Below are 20,981 nucleotides of genomic sequence, written 5' to 3'. Positions count from 1 at the left end.
TCAGGATGTCATGACAAGTATTATGTAGAGCTTAACAGGCTCAGTGTAAAACATTGCGTTTCGGCCATGCCTCCCCCAGAGCTAATATGCAAAGTGTGAGCCGGTATGAGCTGGATATACATCAGTTTCGCAGGCCTGTCAACCTCAAAAACTACAAAACCCAGTGACTTCCGCATTCAATTCCCTTTCCGCTGATTGGTCGAGCCATTATCCAATCGCTCGGTGGAGACGTGTCTCGCAGTCAAAGCATCCTTCCGTCATGGCGTCTATTTGGGCTAAATCCGTTGTTAACCTGCGGTTCCTGGCTGTTTTTGTCCTCGTACTGCTATGCCTGCCTTCCGGGGGAGGACAAAAGAAGAAAGAGGTAAGGTGTAAACCGCCAGAATGTATTTTTCAGCGAATATCGCCGCGATATTGAGTGAAAGAAGCGAGCAGGTTGAAGCACGACCGGTGTTTGGTGAGCCAGCAACGGTTAGTCGGAATCGACAGGATAGTAAGTCGGAGAGACGAGCTGGTTGTTTAGGCTTTCGGGAACAACGATGTCCACTTGTGTGATGAAAATGAAAGCAACACCACTTTAAAAAAAAAAAGAAAAAAAGGTGTCTTTAAAACGTTTGGCGGAGGACTCGTTCCCGTGTGACTGCGCTCTACCGTGAAGAGGCAAACTAGTGCAGTTTATGGAGGCTATAATTGTCTTTTGTATCATGTCCGTTTGAATGAAAAGCAATGCAATATATATATATATATATCACCTGTTTACAATGACACTTCATAATGCTTTGAGGCTCGCTTCAGTACTTCGCATTGCTACCGATGAGGACTTTAGTTTGAAAATCACGAGAGCAGGAAGTGCCGTGTTTTAACTTGTCAGCAGCTTCACGTTGAACACGGTGCCGATGAGAATCTCGCAATAACCCCCCTTCCTTCCTCCCAATTGGTAGCTGCATGCGAGCTTGCGTTCAGCTTTTGGTTTAGCGCACCGGAAAAGCTTTGTGAACCTGCTGCTGGTTAAGTGGAAGAGATCACGTGGTGTCACTGACGACGCGGCATCTGAAACGGAAGTGAGGAGGAAATTGCTGTGGCATTTTGTGCCCGTCCGCAATTTGTCACTGGGTTCAAACGGGCTTGTTTGCTCTCAAGAGTTGGTCTGTTCACCGGCTTTGCGTTTATAATATTCGTAATATGTTCCCTAATCATTGTAATGTTACACGCATACTTTATGTGTTATGAATATGGTGCTTATAGCTGTTTTTCCACAATAAGACTGGTGTTTTTGTATGAATGGCCTGAGCAAGACTCGGTAACCCTGGCAATAGAGGTGGGTTTGTTGCAATTTGTTATGAATGAACCAAGTAATGCTGATTATTATTCCTCATTTATTGATTAATTCTTGCTGTGATGTGTTTATCACTGTCTTTTACTGTATATTACTTTATACTGTGTTTTAATAGGATGACTTAAAACACGACTATATTTATTCTATTATGTGTCGATTTCTGCTTTTTGTTATCTATCGGGTTTTTTTCTTCCCCTTGATAGAAATATGAGATATTATTTTACCTTACTTAGAATAATGACAAACTGTGTATTTTATTGGGTCGTGGAAGATCCTTTTTGACCTTGTGAGTAGTAGTTAGAGCAAGTAATCATAAAATCCCTTGTTAGCTTTTTCCGGAGCTTTCATTACGGTCCATAGCACCTGCAGTGCAGCAGTGTCACGCTGAACTCTTTAACGGTTTCAGACTCGTATTTTTCTTGTGGCTTTTTTTGTGCCTTTGCTGGCATCGGACATGAGCATCATCTGTGATATGAAAGTAAAAAGCAAAAAAAAAGTGTGCATCCTTAAGGTTGTTTGGTTGTAAAATCCTGAACGGTAAACATCTCTCCTGAATGGCTCCCGACAGCACTGTCAGTCGAAATAGACTTAGACTTTAGACTTTATTAATCCCACAGTGGGGAAATTTAGTCGTCACAGCAGCATAGAAACACAGTTGGGGGGAAAAAAAAAGTGCATCCAAGCGGCAACCAGCAGTGACGTCACCCGTTGGTTTGTGAACGGCTGTTATGATGCCTCGAGTTTGGAATTTGTCCGGTGGCATCTTGCTAGTCCCGACTGGTTTGGAGCCGGTTGTGACCATATTTGGACGAGGTGGGGGTGGGGGGGCAGCGAGCGGGGGATCTGACTCGATCTGATTGGAAAGCCGGCGATACCATGTCCCGCCCACCGATAGCCGTATCCTGACTGCATCACAAGCCTGTCGATCAAACGGACACGCCCCACCAAAACCTGACTTTTTGAGGCTCGTTTCATAATTACTGACGGAATTATTTTCAGATGGATGGCCAGAATATTAATCTGGAAGAGTCAATTTAGCAAAGGAAATACAGAAAACTTTTGGAGGAATTTTATTTTGTGAGAATTTTAAGAGAGAAGTTGAATGCCAGTCAATTGAGCCGGCGGCTTTTTTGAGCCAACCCAGTGGTATTACAGCTCAAGCTACATTTTTCGGACCCGGAAGCCACGTCCACTTGGTACTCAGTCTACGTGAGCATCACGGTCCTTTTCCACCCTCCTTCTTCATATAGTTACGTTTGCAGTTTGATAATTATGATACTTAATCATTTTTGTAGCCAGACCTGTCGTATTAATAATTTGTGAGACAGCAAAAGAACGTTTAATGCTTCAGTTATCAACATGAGGTTTGGATTGTGTTTCTAATTGTCAATTTGAGCAAATATTTGAATATATGCCGCTTGAATGTGTCAAAGAATAGATGAACAAGGAGCTGACTGAGTGGAAGAATGCATGGACAGATTAGCCACTGATCGAAAAGCATTTGACCGTGCGTGCAAATGAGTGAATAATTGAGCAGGACATATTTGCCCTGCAGTTCACTGTACAACACTTAATTGTTTGTGCCACTAAGTTTAATAGCTTGCGAGGTGTATGTGTAATTAATGTCACATTGCATTGAGGAGACTTTCATTATTAATACAGTAATATATTTTGCCGTATTTATTATCTTTTCACCTGCATCTAGGAGCCATGTAATGATACCACTAATACATGTTTACATTTCATTCATGCAAAATCTGTTCCATATATTGATCACCATCCCAATTAAAAGGTTTCTGTTTCTCAATGTTCTGGGGAAAATGTAGTCTGTTACTGATCGAAAACAAACGTGGGACATGTAATATCCCTAAAAGTTGTAATGAATAGATTCAAATAATCGATTGCTTATAAATTCTTGCTTTTATCATTTTTTTTTAATTTATTTATTTATTTTTTACTCAAGGACAGCCTGCTGACATCTGTGCTTATTTTCAGCAATGCCTTGCTTCACATTCCCAAAAGCACACAAGGGAGCTGCCCATTATAGCTACAGTCTGCTGTTAGGCACTGACCGGCTCAAGGACACCTCCATATTACCTAATGAGTGACAGAAAGAGCATTTCTCAATCTCTTACCCGGCTGAAATGTATCCAGCTATTATTAGTTTGCTTCTTTGACATTGAAAGAGCAGTCTTTTAAAACTTTTCAGTTAAATATTTTGTCTGCCAACATTTAACTTTGGTGCACATCCTGTCTGAAAGATCTGAGTGTGACTGTACCAAATAGCAGACAGGAGGCAGGCACACGCGCACACACACACACACACACACACGCACGCACGCACGCACGCACACACACACACACACACGCGCGCACACACACGCACACACACGCACACACACACACAGGCACACACAGAGACATACTTTCAATGAGCCACAGGAGAGATATTGAGGGGTTATAATGTGAGAAATGTACTTTCCCAGTTGCCTGCCTGGGGCCATGGCAGAGGAGGTGGAGGAGGCGGCGGTGGATGATCTTATTTAGCTGGAAATGGACAAAATGGTGAAGCAGCACTTTGTATTCATCTCAGCAGTTTCCGCTCTCCCTCACTGCCCTTTCGTCTGGCCCTGGCCAGTCTATGCTTTAACTCTGAACTATAGGAATCAGTGACGTGCTCAAAGTTCTGAGTAAGGTGTTCTTAAAAAAAATTAACATATTTGTTTCTTGAATAAGTATCCAGTGGTTTGCGGATTTGTTTGTTCTTGTTTTGGTTCACTGGTTCCTTCGTTATCATGTTTGGATTGAAAGCCATATGGCAGACCATTGTGACTTAAATTGTTAGTTCATTTATGAACTATTTCCAATCATAAAGGGATGAGGAATATAGTTGTAATGTAGTTATAACTCAAAATGTGAGCTGGGAGCTGCTTACAATATTAGTAGTTGACCAATTCCTTTCTTGAATTGGGTAACGATGCATCGGGTCAAACACATGAGCTGCGGTACAAATACCAAAGTAAGAAATGGAAAAGAGGAATGTGAAAGAGAAGTACAATGCTTGTCTCCTCTCATCCCCACACAGCCAGCCAATTATGATGCAAAGTGGGTTCAAATGTCACATCATTGCACTCAAAAGTTTACGAATAGTTGATAACGCAACACCCCTTCTTCACTGTTGGAAAGGTGTGGGGCGGCTGGTTTCTGATGCCCTCCCTTGGTCGGGCCATAAATCCCACTGGCAGATAAATGACTCTTAACGGGAAAAGGAGAGATTGAGGAGAAAGTTTAGCATCAAAACTGATAGATGGTCAGAAAGAATGAAATGAAATTAGAAAATAAGTTAGGGCAGCATAGCTGGACCCCTGCATTTTAAAATCCTGCTATATGGCCCTCAGGCAAAGGAAAGAAATAATCACGGAGAGAGAAAGAATATTTATATCTCTTCAATACGCCCTCGTTCATCACCCGAGCTCTGCTAGATATTATAGCTTGTGTTGTGTTTCTGTCTTAAGGCTGACCACAGCACAAAGAAAGAACCAGTGTAAGCATTTCCTATACCTAAGCATGTGGAGTCTGGGGAGGCAAGGCGAGGAGAGAAAAAAAAAAAAAAAAGTCCAAAGCAGCGAGTCTGAAGCGAGGAGAAGTATCTATCTACCGAGAGATAGAGATTGCAAAGCGGTGGGCTTGCTACCGTACTGAGGGACCAGTCTAATAAGTGGATCGGAATAATAACAGCCTGCTACCTCTGCACACAGAGGCCCAATAAACTACGGGGTAGGCTCTTGAGGGTATAACCCAAGGCACTTGCAGGGTTTAGACCGGGGCTTATGAAGCTAAACACTGTGTAAGCAGTATTGACTCGTGGTTTTTCTGTCTGACCTGCGCACTCTTCTTCTTCTGTTTACATCTCTGTAGCCGAACCCTTCTTGTTTAGATTATTTCGATTATTTGAATTGGTATGTTTGGGAGAACGAACCACAGTTTACCGTTAACGCATTCTGCGCTGCGTCTTTCTGCTAATGGATTTTAACGTACCAGCAGTACGCAAGTTCTTTCTTTTATTTTTCCCCAGTCTATATTATTTTCCCTCCTATCTATGTGTGTTTAAGAAGCCCAGGGCGAATTTGCACCCATTAGTCTCTTTCCAGTGACTTTGTATATATAGTGTAATTTGTCTGTTGGTCGTTGCCAAAGCAGTGCAATATTGAGAAGTTTACTCTTACTCCAAGGCTAGAAGTCTGAATGTTAGAAACACCAGACTTGAGCAGCTTTCATTATCCCAAATTTGTCTCTTGAGTAGCCTGATTTTGTTCGACACAAGTGACGTATTTATTTGGCACATTTTTGGGGATATAAGATCAACTGGGGGAAAACAAATGAACTAATAGCTGTCCAAGAAGGGCTGAAGAAATTCTCATTTAAAGTCACATGGGAGAAGTTAACTTATCTAGGAATTGTGATCACTCAAAAGCACAGCTCTGTATTTGCAGCTAATTTTACTGCCCTAATTAAGAAGAGGAAGAAGAAGGAAGAGTTCTGAGACACTACCAATCCTTTCACTGGAAAGACTACATGCAGTCAAGATGACATTTCTATCACAGCTGCTTTATCTCTTTCAGAACATGCACATCTATCTCACTAAAACTTTTTTTAAAAGACCGGGTGACTCAGTGATTTTCCAATTTATATGGAATTATAAACCCCATAGAATTAGACAGGACCATCTCTGCAAGAGAGGGCTGGCGCTACCTAATTTCATTTTGTATTACTGGGCCACCAACTACTGCTCCATCGCCTATTAGATAGATGACACAGTGAGACTTCCTCAATGGTTTGAGTTGGGGGGGGGGGGGGTGAAGATTGTCTGCCATAGTCTTCACGCACCGTACCTGGCTACATGAATTTTGTTATAGAGACAACCTCATGAGCTGTAATACAATTCGGATCTGGAAAAGAATTGAGATGCAATTGAAAATTAGACCACTTTCTTTGCTATTCTCCATAGCAAAAGAATTAGAGACTCGCAGGAGAGTAGATCTTTTCGTACGAGTTATATTTATGTTATCTCTGGACACAGTCAAACTGCTGCCGAGTCACTTTTCCAGATATCCTCTAAGCTAAAGACCAGGTCAGACCAAAGATTTGATATCGGACAAAAAGTGTTTCAAATGTTGCAGGTAAGAGGTGCAGCAGGTTCAACTGGCCCGTCTTAACGTGACTCAGCCTGTCAAGTGGGCATTTTTTTTAGACCGTGAGACACTAAACAACAGAACTGCTCTGGAAAAAGATGGTGGAAATTGACAAGACTTTCTGTCTCCTCTTCACGGCATAGATTTGCCTAAATTTGAAGCACTTAATGGGCGGCTCCAGATTTTCGACCCTTTCCTTTTTTCTGCGTTTACCGTTTCATTACCTGCCGGCTAGGGGCAATGCGTGGGAGTTAGGATGGTCAAAGTAGTGCACGTACGTGTTCGTTACAGTCATGTGTCCAATCCCAGATCCCATAGTGTTTTTTTTTTTTTTTTTTATAGACGAATAATGCTGTAAGGGTTTGTCCTCACATTTCTCTGTGTCTGCTGTACTCCAGCTGTTCCCACAGAGACCACAAAATCCCCTTCCATTGCTTCTTTGCACTCTTTCTTCTTGCTTTGCTACCTACTTTATCGCAGTGTTTGGTTATTTCTGCCTTTATCTATGCATTTTGCCACGTTGATTATTTCCTTTGGTGTCCCTCTTGCTCTGCTTTCTTATGCATGCATGCATGGCAGTGCTCAGTCTCAGTTGATTCTCTCTGTCCCCTCTTGCTCGTGAAAACAAATGTGTATGTTTCAAGAGTCAAGAGAGATGAATATTGTGTCCAATCCACCCATTCCTTGGTGTGTTGCCAATAAAAAAAATTAAAAAAAACACCTGCAGCTAGAAGCAGCCATAACGATGCCATATTTTGTGTGGTGAAATGTTTCGGGGGTTCTCTCAGTGAATTCAACGTGATTTGTTTGGATCTCGCTCATTAGCCATAGTTATTTGAATTATTGATGCACTGGTGTCAGGCCTGCTTTCCCAGTGACTGATGGCTTGCGTTCCGGTGTCATTTTCCCCCTCTGTTATTCCTCCCTTCCCTCCTCCCTCTTTCCCTCCCCTTTCCAACACGTCTATAACACATTTTCTGAGTGGCAAAAGGATTTCCATCTCCCGCTCTCCATCCCCTTGTCCTCCCCCTTTCCCCTCGCGTGTCACTTTCTCTGTATTTTCTTCATCAACCACCCTGCTCTGAGCTCATCGCCTGATATTTTCATGATAACGTGGTGTCATGAAAGGACTTCTCCCCTTTCCTTTCATCTCGTTCCCTACTTTTCTCCTCCATTCGGTTCTTCCCTTGTTCTCGGGGCTTTCTTCTTTCCCCTTCTCCTGCCTCCTGACATTAGTATAGCATTATAATCTTAGTTGGTCAGTGGCTTACTGATTGACTTTTCTGTGAATACAAAAAAAAAAAATCTCGGTATTATCTGACTGTTGTATCAGAAAAAACAACAACTAATGCAGACAGTAAAACATTTTGTTTAGCGGACAATCTTTCCTCCTGCTCCTTCCTGCGGTTGTATCACCTGTGATCTCCACAGACAAAATGTTGTCATAACCATACTCATGTTTTTGGCCCCTACTGTCTTCATCTTTATCTTCTCTGCCACCCTTCTTCTATTTTTCATTTTATTTCTTTATTCCTCGACTTTCTCCAGGTCTTCTACCCCTATGCTTCTACTCCCTCGCTTCTTCTCTTCACCCACACCCCTGCTGCCACCAGCCACACACACACACACACACACACACACACACACACACACACACACACACACACACACACACACACACACACACACACACACACACACACACACACACACACACACAGTGACAGGCCTTGCTGTATAGCTAGCTGATACAAGGTGGCATATTATTCCACTGTGTATGTGCGCGTGTCTGAGAATGTGAGTTTGTGTGTCTGTCTGGCTTATGGGTGATAAGACGTCACACTCTTATCCTCCTAGACAGACCTGTGTCACCATGACTCTTCACAGGCCACACACACACACACACACACACACACACACACACACACACACACACACACACACACACACACACACACACACACACACACACACACACACACACACACACACACACACATACACACACACAGGCACACAGGCTAACATGTATGCACTTTCATACACACAGTATGTCAGTGATATCTGTTTATTCTCTCTTAATAAACTCTTTCTGCTTTGCTGGTAGAAAGGCTGTTTATGAATGTGTGTGTGTGTTATTTTGTGTTTTTCTGCATGGGAGAGAGAGTGTCATAAAACAGCCATATTGGGGGAAAAAAACTCTTGTCATGAGAGGGTACAGACAAGAAGAGAAAGAGAAACTGAGAGAGGCAGATTTTGTATAGTTCTGTCTTACCTTGTTTGACCTGCAGACAGTCTTCTTGTGGCCACAGATTGGGTCCTTGTTAGGTTAAGCTAAACATATCAAAGTAATCCAACTGGTTATGAATTATTGAACTATGTTAACACAGCCTTTTGAAAGCATTTATTTGTCCAGGGAATGTCAACTGATCACCATGGTCTTTCCGGCTCTGCTTCTCATTTGCTCAGTCAAACACAGTCACACCAGGGAGGCTTTGCAGTATTATACATGCAGCTGGAGAAGGGTGTGGTGGTGGTGGTGGTGGTGGGTGTAGTTGGGGGCTGGGGCTTTGCTATGGTGATTATTAAGGCAGAAAAATGCATTCAGTGAAAGTCCTGACTCCCGAGAGAAAAAAAGTTAGAGAAGTGCTCATCTTCTTCTGCCCGGTTGCATTTAGATTTATTGGGAACTGCAATTCTGTCTAAGCTTTCCTGTCAGGTTATTTATGGCCTTAAAATAAGTTCTTAAACACAGACCACACACACACACACACACGCACACGCACACACACACGCACGCACAAAAGTGTATTATAATGTCATGAACTGAAGGCGTTTAGCATAAAGCTGTAGTCAGGATAAATGCTAAATGCAATTTAGTGTCACCCCTGCTCTCTTTTCTTCTTTGTTTTTCACTTCTCTCTCTCAAATACTTTTTTGTCTTTACTGTTTTAACTCTTTTGGAGAGTCACTTATGATGTCATCGGAGCAATAGACACCATGAAGTACAATAAAACATTTTGTTTTGTATGCATCCATCCATCCATGATCTACCCGCTGTCATCTTGAACAGGGTCACGGGACTCATTAGTGAGGATTTAGTTGCTTGGTAAAATCCAGGTGAAGTCACGACCCATTATTTAAGTCAAATTACCTGATTTATTGATAAAACTGGTTAAACAACAGTGTTTTATTGTAGCAAGAAACAATACAAATATTGGATGGATTGTACATACAATGTGGGTAAAAACAGCCAAAAATGATCCTTTTTTTAAAAAAAATATGGATATTTAGTGGTAAAAGTGGTTGAAAAGAAGACGTATGCCATAAAGTACACAACGGTAAGATCAATAAATTAAGACATGAAACAAAAACAAATACCTTGTTTGTCGCTTTAAAAAAAAAATATCGTTACATATTTACTGCTATGTTCACTCGGGGAAAGAAGAAGCAGCAGAATACTTTTTTTTTTTTTTTTTCCGAGTTAACAATCCCCAGGTTAGACTGCAGTCAAAGCTTCTCTAAAATAAAGAAGGAGAGTAAGGGAAGGCTCTCGAACTATGACTGACAGATCACGTGTAATGAGGCGCTTGATGTGTGATGACTGCTGCAGCCTTTGTTCCAACTGAGCAACTGAGGGTCACTCCTCTTCCCAGCCGTTCATATTATTGACCAACCAATTAGTCTCACCAGCTGAGTGAGACTAATATGATCTGTTTAGTGCAACTAGCTCACCATCTCCCCTGTGATACTGACACCACTTTGCAGTTGGCTGCAGGACAACTGTAGCTTGCTGGGCTATAAGAAGTTACATTACTTCAATTGCTCTGCATCCAGAGAAATTGAACAGAGGGCAAAGCTTTAATGCATGCATTTTTTTTTTTTTTTTTTTTTTTTTTTTAGGCTGTAAAACAAGAAATGTTCTGGCCAGCAGCTTTTCACTAGTGGCTTTATTGCCGGCTCATTCGGAAATGAGCTCTTTAGTCAGTCTGCCAGGCCATTCAGGTATATCTGCTTCATAAAATTAAAGGTTGAAATTAAAAAAGAAAGAAAGAAAAAAAAAAAGTCATTATGTAACATGTTTTTTTCTTTTTTTTCTGACCACTTAGTTTTTTACAATATGTAGGAGCAGAAATGTTAAAAAAAAAAAAAATGCAGTTTCATGGAGCCAGTAATCAAATTATCTACATTTATGTGCAGTTTTGCAAATCATTACTCATGAAAAACTATTTTATGCTTTTCAGCGCTGCTTTTTCCACAAATTGCTCGTCTCTCATTGACTCGAATAAAACTCATCTTTGTGAGCCATGAAGCTAATGTAGCACTTTTTGTCGAACCAGAAGCTTAAGAGTTTGACACTGATTGTTTGCATGTGAATAAAATGAATATGTTCAGGTCAATTAATCTTATTTATGGAGAGCTATTCAGGGGGGGAAAAAAATAAATATATATATACATATTTTGACACAAAATGAAATGCCAGAGAGGAGCAGACCAGGCAAAAATGTAGATCGCTTCAAAGTCACATTGGGACATTGGTATTTTAGCAAAAGGCACAATTTCTTTTATAAATGCTTTTTTTTTTAGGTTTGTACTTCCGTAAGAAAAAAAAAGAAAAAAAATCAGTTTTGTCGTTACATAGCAACTGTCCTCATTGTTTAGCTAATTATACAATTTACACGGGAATCATAGTTTTAGACAGTTGATTTACCTGAAATACATTTTTATTTTAAGTTAACCCATGCTGCTTTAAATTGTGAGTCATTAGCATTTCCTTTGCACAATATAGTCAGGTATACTTTATTTATTTTTAGATGTTGTTCTCTGAAGCTGCTTTTCTTTTCAGGTTTAATAGGTCTAATGAGGCTGAGTGAGACTGCTCACCTCAGCAGAAGCAAATAACAAATGTGAATGGCATATGAGGCTAATTACAAGCACATTAGGCTCACAGCTATTAGGTAGTAATACTAGCATTAGCTTCCAAAGGCTAATGAGGTACCATACTAGGCCAATTACACTTGTATTTCTAATATGCTTATATGTGCATGGTGAATGCTTGGCTCACACCCAGGTGTACTGGCGCGGTCTGCATGTCGGACAGGTGCATAAAATTAAAAGAGGGAGAAAGAGGGAGAAAGATAGAGAGACTTTAGAGGTAGCAGAAAGGTCACACAGTGCACCAGGGAAGCAGAAAAGAGAGAGACAACTGACCTGGTTGTCAGACAGACTTGCAACTCCATGACCTTTAGTGTGTCCGCTTCTCTCACTTCCATGTTTTCTCTCTTTTGCTTCACATATAAACCAGCAGTCGCTATTTTTGTACCTCTCTGTCTCCTCTAATCTTGGACTCTAATGTTTTTAATACCGGCCAGTGTTGTGACTGGATTGTTGACCAGTGGTTCTCAACCTTTTCATGTCACGGCTCCCCAGAATAATCAGGTCGCTTTTCGTGATCACAGGAAGGGAACAACAAACTGTAACAAAACATTTGCGTTAAAAAAACAACAACCAGTGTGACAGATGTGATTTGTGTCCAAAAATGTCTTCGGTTTAACTGGTTTCAAGCTTTTATAAGCAAGTACCTTACATACATTACACACCGGGGGTTGTTCCACATTGCTTTTTGCTATACGTGTACATTAGGTCCAAATTGCAGGAAGTCAGAGGGATATATTCAAAGCTTGTTGGGAGCTCATGGCTCTGTTGGGGCCACCATAACCTTGCTTTTCTTAGTTAATGGTGCTGCTTTTTTTTTTTTTTAACTCTCAGGCAACTCACCTTGAAATAGCCCCTGTTGGCATTGAGTTAAAATACCTTAAAAAAAAAAAAAGGCTTCACTCTATAGTCGTTCCAAGAGGAAGATTATAAAACTGCCTTTAACTACTTAGTTAAGCATGATGCTGTGGCAAAAAAAAAAAAAATCATCACAGTGAAATAATTTTATTTATTTGCTGCAGCTAATACATGCACACTAAATGTTTCATATTAAAAGCCCTCATTTCAAATTAAAAGTCCTTCAGCATTTCATACATGGTCCATCCTTAAAAGGATTTTTACCTAGTTTTCTCCAAACCATCTGGTAACTACATCCTTTAACCTTCCTTATTATTATTATTTTTTATTTTTATTGGACAGCAAAATCATCTTTTATCTGTTTGGTCTGAAAGCCTTTAAGGCCACTATTGAGATCCTTATGCTTTATTATTGGTGGGATTGGTGAGCAAGCAATCAACAACAACAGACAACCAACATGCCCACATATTTTAAATCTACCACAACAATTTATACAACAAACGGTAGGGATTTTGGTTGGCTCTCACCCAGCGCGACTCTCATTATGATAAGAATTCAAAAATATTGGGCAAAATAAGCCTCTGTGTCGAGTCGTCCCACCAACTCTCCCACAGTCCCATTATATCTGATCCCCTGAAAGTTGGGGGTCAGCATCTGAAAAGTTTGGCGTCTCTGGCTTGTAATAACATCTATATAACATGCATGGCCAACATAAAAATCGGTACAGTAAGAAATGACCCTTGTCTGCCCGCTCCCAGTGAAGTAATATGTCCGATGGGACCACAGGTTTTTGCGTAGGGAGGACTTGTTGGGGAGTGTGAAACCCATTGTATTCAATGGAGGGGTCGGTCCTTCTTAAACACAGTGCTGCGCTGTTGCTAGGTAACAGATCCTCTCCCTCACACTCACACCTGCGCCTCATTTATAATGAACTGCTTTGATGTCTGAGACATGTTTGTAAACGTAAACACTGGCACAGACATGTAGTCATGTTAAGATTACTTCAGAGGAAATCACTTTGACCATGGACAGACAGACAGACAGGCAGGCAGGCAGGCAGGCAGGCAGACAGACAGACAGGCAGCCATAGAGATATACACACAGCATTTCAAAGTAAAACCTTGTCATGCAGTTCCTGGGATTTGTTTTCAACTCTTCACGGTACTGTGTACATCAATATATCTGCCTGTCATCGGTGGATTACAGTGCTGCTTGGACCCGGTTCATGAATTTGAAGTAGTCTTCAGTTGTGTCACGTTTTAGGCTTCAGTTTCATCAACAGTCAGCGGATTTTTAACCGTCCAATGATGCTTTTAGCACTTTCCACCCCGTCTTTTATTTCTAAAGGATTGTTTAAAAAAAAAAAAAAAAAAAGCAAATTGACAGAAAACCTTTTATCCATGTTAAGTGTTGCTTTAGCCATTCAACATTGTCTCATCATATTTTGTTTTTCAGCTGTCGGCTTCAAAGTTTCAATTCTGCCTGTCCATAAGTCTTTTTTTTAGCCATTTTGCCGTGAATGTAAGTCAGATTTGATGCATATATGTCTTGTTTCTTGTTGGTGGATAACTCTTAAGGTGTTAATGATAGTTAGGTCATTTTTTTCCTCACCTCTTTAGTGGTCTTTAAATTCAAACATTGAGTGGTTTCAGGTTTCAGTTCTCAGCTGATTTGAACTGGATAATGATATTCTAAGAACTTTTTTTTTTCTTTTTCAAGAATTACTCTTAAGAATTTTAATTTAATTTACTACGATTATTAATTCTAGTAGCTTACTACTAGTACTGCTGCTGCCAATAGTACTATTGTTGCTCATACTAGTCAAGTCTGATATTATGTCAACAAATTTCTTTTTTTACTGTTTTCTTGAAGTGTTTCTTACAGTTAGGTCCTGGTTCCTTCATTTTTAAAGGTTCATCAAATAAAATCTTAAATTGTTGGATATTTCAGACCTGTTTCAGACTTTTTAACCATGTTAAGCTATTTTCAACATTATTTCAATATATTTATTGAGCTTTCAGCTTGAATTTTCATTTTAGCAGTTTCTTTTAGTGACTTCCTTTAGCTTTCAACCTCCCTCAGCTTTTAACTTCCTTCAGCTTTCAACTTCCCTCAGCTTTTTAACTCCCTTCAACTTTCAACTCACAAGGTTTCCACCTTTCACTTCATCTTCAATTCATTGATTCTGCATTTATTAATTTTGTTCTGCCATTTTCAATGTTGTTTCAGATGTTTCCTCAGGCTTTCAAAATTGGGGGTTCTGCTTTTCAGCCATGTTCAGCATTGCTTAAGAAATTTGCTTCAGTATTTTAGTTTTGCATCTTCATTTCTGCATTTTTTTTTTTTTAAAAGACATTTTCAGCAAATTTAGCGCAGGTTTAGAAACTAATTTCAGCTCAGCATTCATACTTAGCATTTTCTTCAGGAAATACATTTCCTAGTTTTGTTTGTTACCCTTATTCCCTGCAATATTCAAAGTAATCTGCTAACAGAGTTTAGGAACAATGTCCATATCCTCAGCTTTTACACACCTAGCATTTAGCCATTGCTGCCTTTTTTGACTAAGGCCTCACCGGCTATAGATCCCTTGCGGTACAATCCTCACAACAAAATGGATTGTGCAAAACTTGTGAAGCAGTGATTAGAATTCTAACATTTGCATTAACAAAACCCGAACTTAAGCTCAGAGTGTAAACTGGCTTTCTACTTTGTTGATAGAGATTAGTGGCTGCGTGTCACTGATTAATAAAAAAACAAACAAAAAAGATTAGCCGTGTTACAAGCCCAGTCCCTCACTAGATGAGAAATTGTTGCGGTGGTAATTCTTACCCAAGTCTTCTGCAAAGCTTGTACCACAGTATGCATTATAGTACCTAATTGCAGCACTTAACATATAGACAAATAATGTTCAATACTCTCTCAAGTCTTAGGTGGACACTAAAGCATCAGCATTTTTATTTTGCTTCATGTCTTAATGGAAGTAAGGAGAGTCAGTTATAGGACAACTACTGGTAGTTCTGTTCTCATATTCAGGAGAGACAATTTTTTTTTTTTTTTTTTTTTTTTTATGCCATAATGGATTTATAAATATAGTGAAGGCCAAGAGGAAAAATGTATGCTTTCTCTCCCTTTCCAGTTTTTATGATGCGGTTTTTAACTGTGCTCAGTTTGATCTGTGAATTCTCTACATGGTGTCTCTTGTGCACAGTCAGGAGGTCAAATTATTTCCTTTAGGCATTCGAAAACATTTCAAACACACCTACCTTTATATATGGACACGCAGAGCATATCAAATCTTCGGACGTCTTTTGAACGCAGTATTCTTTCCTTTTCTTTTTTGCAAGATTGATTAAGAAACATGTGACTGTACCTCGAGCTGCGCCTCTTGTTTTTCTGCTGTGCGTAATTAAACTTAAAGACCACCCGCAGCTCACTCGTGCCTCTTGAAGTTGCGCAAATCAAAAATCGGATTTCTTTGGCTTTCTTTCCTTTTGAATTGTTTGATCACGTAACGCTTTCATAAATGTTTGAAGCACCAAATGCAGGCAGACTTTGCACACAGCCACGATGAGAATGTGACCACAAGTAAGCAGGATGTTAAATGTGTGTGATTACTCAAACACTTGTGGATCATTTGGCCTGGAGTGGCAAATTGATAAAGGTTTTCTTTTTCTTTTCTTTTTTTTTTTTTTTACCCCCTATTTCCGATTGCGAGGAAGAGTGAGCTGAAGTAGAGATAATAAGGCACGGAGAGACTTGATGGTAGCATGTCCCCTTCCATCATGACGAATTAGCCATGTGTCTGAGATGAAGGCGCTCTCATCTTTGCTTTGTGTTTTCTTTCAAAAACACTCTTTGCTGCAACCGACACATCTCCAGGGCTTCATTTATATCATATTCTTTTTTTTTTAATTTGAAAGATTTTGTTTCAAACTGGTTCCAAGTTCATTTTTCTTGATTTCTCTTGGTGCTCTTTTTCTAAGAGAGTAACTTTTGTGAGGCTTTAGATGCTGATTAACTTTTTTTTTTTTACATGAATTAAAGAAGGTACTCTTTAAAGTCATCTAACTCACCACACAGTGGAATATTTCTTTATCTCTGACTTTAAAGTCATTTACAACAGTATATCCATTGCAGCAGTCTTGTGGAGTAGTTGTATGGCTTCCCTAACTATTGTTTTCTTTGTGCCTGACTCATGGTACCACAGATGGTGCTCTACGAGACAGAAAAAGCTTCTCCTCCTCCTCTGTCATGCGTAGATTTCCCTGCCTAGCCCCTCAAGGAATTTGAATTACTGTTTTCAAATCCTGTGATGCACTTTTTTTGTTATATTTTCACTTGATGTTTAATGCTCGAAGCTTACATACAATCCCCCCAACAAATGTAAATCCTTGAGTAAACTAATTTACACGCAGTTTTGTTTTGCCCTGCTTTTATTTTTTTTTTCAGATAATCATGCACTCCTCTTATAACATGCTTTTGGCTACAAAAAAAGAAAGAAAAAGTAAGGCAATAATTTAGCTTGTTTGGTATCATTACAGAAACATAGTGATGCTTTTCCAGTTATTGGTGCCAGGGAAAACATTGGGTACATGGCAACATAACAGCTTTTGATTCTTTAACCAATTCTCACTGCAGCAGGCATGAAGACTTTTCCACATTTCTGTATTGACAAACATGTTTGGTATGGTATAGAGTAGTTTGTATGGAATCAGATTTCGGTCAATATAATCAACCAAAACTCCTTCAATATTAAACCAAATGGACTGCTATGGTTAGAAATTAATTCAGGGAATTACATTAAAATACTGGCACACTCCTACTTTGATAAAATGAGTCGGTCAGTTTTTGTTGCTGTGTTTGATATGATACTTTGAATATATGGATACAATTTTCTAAAGGATCAACGTGCATTCGTCTTGACAGTGAAGGTAACGTTTTTTGTGTTTTATTTAATGTTGGTGACATTTCCTTTCCTCAAAGTGGATGTCTGCCACAATGATAAGTCAATGAATTGATTAGTTGATTGACAGAAAATTAATTGCCAACAATTTTGATAAGCGATTAATCGTTCTGAATTTATTTAAAAAATGCAAACATTCTCTGATTGTAGCTTCTTTCTTTTATTCACCCATTGACTGTGTATGAAAATGGATGTTAAGAGGGAAGCCAACGCCGACAGTTTAGGCTTCACCTTGGGCTTTGGCAAACACTGGCTGACATTTTTCACTATTTTCAAACAAACAAATAAATGAATTAAGAAAATAATTGACAAATTAATTGATAATGGAAATAATCATCAGTGGCAGCCCTACTCTCTTAATATGTTCTTTTTTCGTCTCTCCCCGTCTTATTCCTTCCTTGCCCGTGTGTCTCTACCTGTTTCCCCACCCTGTTTTCCTCCCATTTTTTTGTCATTTATTTTCCTCTCCTCCCTCCATCCCTCCATCTCTTAGCTTTATTGCAGGGAGTAATATAGTGACCATATGCTCCCTTAGTGCTTGCGTCGGCTCTCTATTGTTTTTACAGTTGGACTTGCCCTTAGTCCTGTGTGTCCATCCCCAGTTTTTATTGGGATGCCTTTATAACAAAATCAAACCTCACTGATGCTCCATGAAACCAATTGGAGGTTTGTGCTTTTACTGGAGAAAAGATATTTGTAAAGACAGGGGAAAGAAATATGACGAGGGAGGAGGGGGCAGGTAGAGGTCACGCAGAGTGACTAAATGATTGGCCTCTGCATTCTTTTCTTGTTCTTTGACTGATTAAATGTGTATTGATGATTTGAATGATAACTGATTTGTGTGTAGTCTGGCGACACCATTCATCAGATTGAAAGAATATTTTTCCATAATGTGAACACACTAGTGTGGTTGGGAATATCTGAGCCTGGCTCTTGTCAAATAACTCGTAACGGTCAAATTGTCATTTACAGTTTGAGAAAAAAAACTGAGAATAATCCTAGAAATAGAATTAAGAACGAAGCTATTTGACATTGCTATCTTAACTCAGAGCTATAAATGGACTACAGTGCAGCTTATTAAAGCCTCAATTTAGTTAGTGATCATACTTGAGGTGCGTTATAATGTGATGTTCTTCCTGTGAGTGTAGTCACTCACACCCAGTGCACGTTGTGCTTATCTAGTCCTGCATTCTATTTAAGCTTCAAACTTGGACTTGTATTTCCTCCCAACTGGCATGGAAAGCATCAGAGAAGGATTTTTAAAGTTAACTCGATGAAACTCACCTTACGCCAACAAACACAAAAGACTTAAACAGGTGCCCCAGGGAAAGGTAATGACAGAAGATTTAAAATGTCATATCACGTGCCTCGGAGGTTTAAACAGAAACTGTAATCTGAAGGCAAAAAAAGGCAGACAAATCTTTAGATATTCTATAAGCATCACGGAGAGACACCACCACTGGCACTAATGGGGGGAGAAATATATAATAAAAATAAACTCAGCAGAGGGTGACAGACGGAAAGACGCACGGACAAAGGCAGGGGGAAAATGTATTTATTTCAAATAATTGTTATTAGGCAGATAAGCTGACAAATCCCCACCTCGACCCTTCCAGTGACAAGTCATGATATTTCAGGGAATCGCAGATTATGAGCTGACAAATGTGGAGTTGGCAATATGAACGCATGTTGGGTTGATTCACTGGAAGTGAAAGATGGAACCGGTAACACTAACTGACAAAGTGACTCACAGACATGCTGTGAATATGTATGATGGGGTGTCTTTGAATCTCGCCGCATTAGCTGCTCTTTCCCTACCTATTAAGACATCTAGAAAACATGTCCACAGGATTTCACTGATTTCCTTCAGTGTGTGTGTGCACGCGCACGTCCGCACGATCTGTCTGAAAACAAACAAATTGTGGCAAAATGCACGTTTGCATGATGGTTGTTGGTGTGGAAAGAACTCTGTGGCTCACTCTGTGATTGTGCTCACTTGTCCTTCTTCATCACTGCCCTCTGCTATCCCTCCTTTTCTTGTCCTTCTTATTTTTCCATATATGTATTCCCTCTCTTTCCCTGTATTTGCTTTCCCCTTAACTTAGTCTATATTTCATCTACTTATTGGTATACAACTCTTTTTTTTTTGTTGTTGTTTTTTTGTGTGCCACCGTACGTAGTTAAATGTATTCAACCACTCAATCACCTCCCTCCCCGCTTTAGTTCTCTCCCTCTTTCTTGCAAAGTTGATTTAAAATAATGAACCTCAAAGGAATGTTTTATACTCCTTCCTCATTTGCTCTGCACCTCTCGAGTTACGCCTGTGTGCGTGCTTAATGCATTTTTGGTTTGACACAATAAACAAAGACCCCAAGTCATCGTAAGGACACTGATTACCAGAAACAGACTTGCATTGACTTTTTGTTGGTTTGTACAGAGGACAGTGGGCTTCTTTGTGTGTGTGTGTGTGTGTGTGTGTGTGTGTGTGTGTGTGTGTGTGTGTGTGTGTGTGTGTGTGTGTGTGTGTGTGTGTGTGTGTGTGTGTGTGTGTGTGTGTGTGTGTGTGTGTGTGTGTGTGTGTCTGTGTGTGGGAGGGAGAGGGAGAAGCGACGCCTTTTTTTTTTTTTTTTTTTTTTTTTTTTCTTCCTCCTTGTTATATGAAGCCAATTTCCAGTAATCCTCCTTTCAATGGTGGAATTGGAGGAAACTGTATAGAAGGCTGATGGCCAATGCTGAGACCCATTCACGTACAATAGACTCCGCTTAAGAATGCTCAGAGGAAGGGATTGTTGATAGAGCAAGTATTTTTAGCTTTTCATGTTGAAGGGTCGCAGATCAAACCCTGGCTTGCTTGCACCATCCTTTACCGACAAAGCACCGGAAAGGTTCAACACTTATGGCTCTGTAGAGCAATGGGTACATTAAGCACCCATATTTAAACGCATGTCAAATTCTTGGCATGTGTGATGGCGGCACTCGCAGCCACACAAGGAAGCTCCGTTGGTTAACCCACTCCCAGTCACACCTTTTTTTTTTTTTTAAAGTTAAGTTTACATTTGCAGATTATTTGTGTTGGTCTAGCTTATTTATGCCGGGTCACAATTCATTCCACATCTAAATAAAATCGCATTAAACACGGGTTTGTTTCATTCATCTTACTTCCAATTTATTGAGCAGTTTGTACAGTACATTCGTTTCCGTTTGTTGCGCGCACATTTAGTTAACTTTTGTACAGTCAACGTGTTTATTTTTTAGATAAATCTCACGTTTTAACTTCCATCTTTTCAGTTACCAGTGCTCGGGGTGCAGCTGTTGTTTGTTGCTGCTGCAGGACACCTTGCGAGGTTTGGTTAAAAGAAGTGCTGCAGGAAGAGAAGCCCTTAGATACAGGAAGTGGCCAATCAGACTCCAGCAAAAGACTGCCGCGCCATGGAGGGGGTCAAATCTATTCCTTCGTTTGGAATGTGTTTGTTTTTGCTATAATTTGATGCGGATGGTACTTAAATACGTTTGCTATTCCAAGACGAGTCTTGTTTTTGTTAGTTTTAGTTCAGTTGGTAGTGTTGTGTTTGTGCGTTATCCCTTTTGTCTCGAAATGGTCTGATCAGCCAGTATATACACTGTATGTTCCCCATTGTGTCTTGTTGTTAGGTCAGTTGCACATGTTCAGGTCGTTGTGGTGATAGAACCTGAGTTA

At 40.0% G+C, this 20,981-nt stretch overlaps 1 protein-coding gene across 1 annotated transcript in view; it reads left to right on the top strand.

The window, feature by feature from the left end:
* Positions 1–233: 233 nt before the first annotated feature.
* Positions 234–20,981, top strand: part of LOC138629998 (tumor suppressor candidate 3) — a 67,241-nt gene continuing 46,493 nt past the window's right edge. The window contains exon 1 of the mRNA XM_069714076.1: positions 234–364. Coding sequence (XP_069570177.1) covers positions 260–364 — 105 coding nt within the window. The 5' untranslated portion in view covers positions 234–259. The remainder of the gene's footprint in view (positions 365–20,981) is intronic.

This window comes from Brachyistius frenatus, unplaced genomic scaffold (assembly GCF_029030835.1).
Source record: "Brachyistius frenatus isolate BFR_SWC_R1_liver_20210118 unplaced genomic scaffold, ASM2903083v1 Contig_125, whole genome shotgun sequence".
Lineage (NCBI taxonomy): Eukaryota > Metazoa > Chordata > Actinopteri > Embiotocidae > Brachyistius > Brachyistius frenatus.
This window is presented reverse-complemented; position numbering and strand designations above follow the sequence as displayed.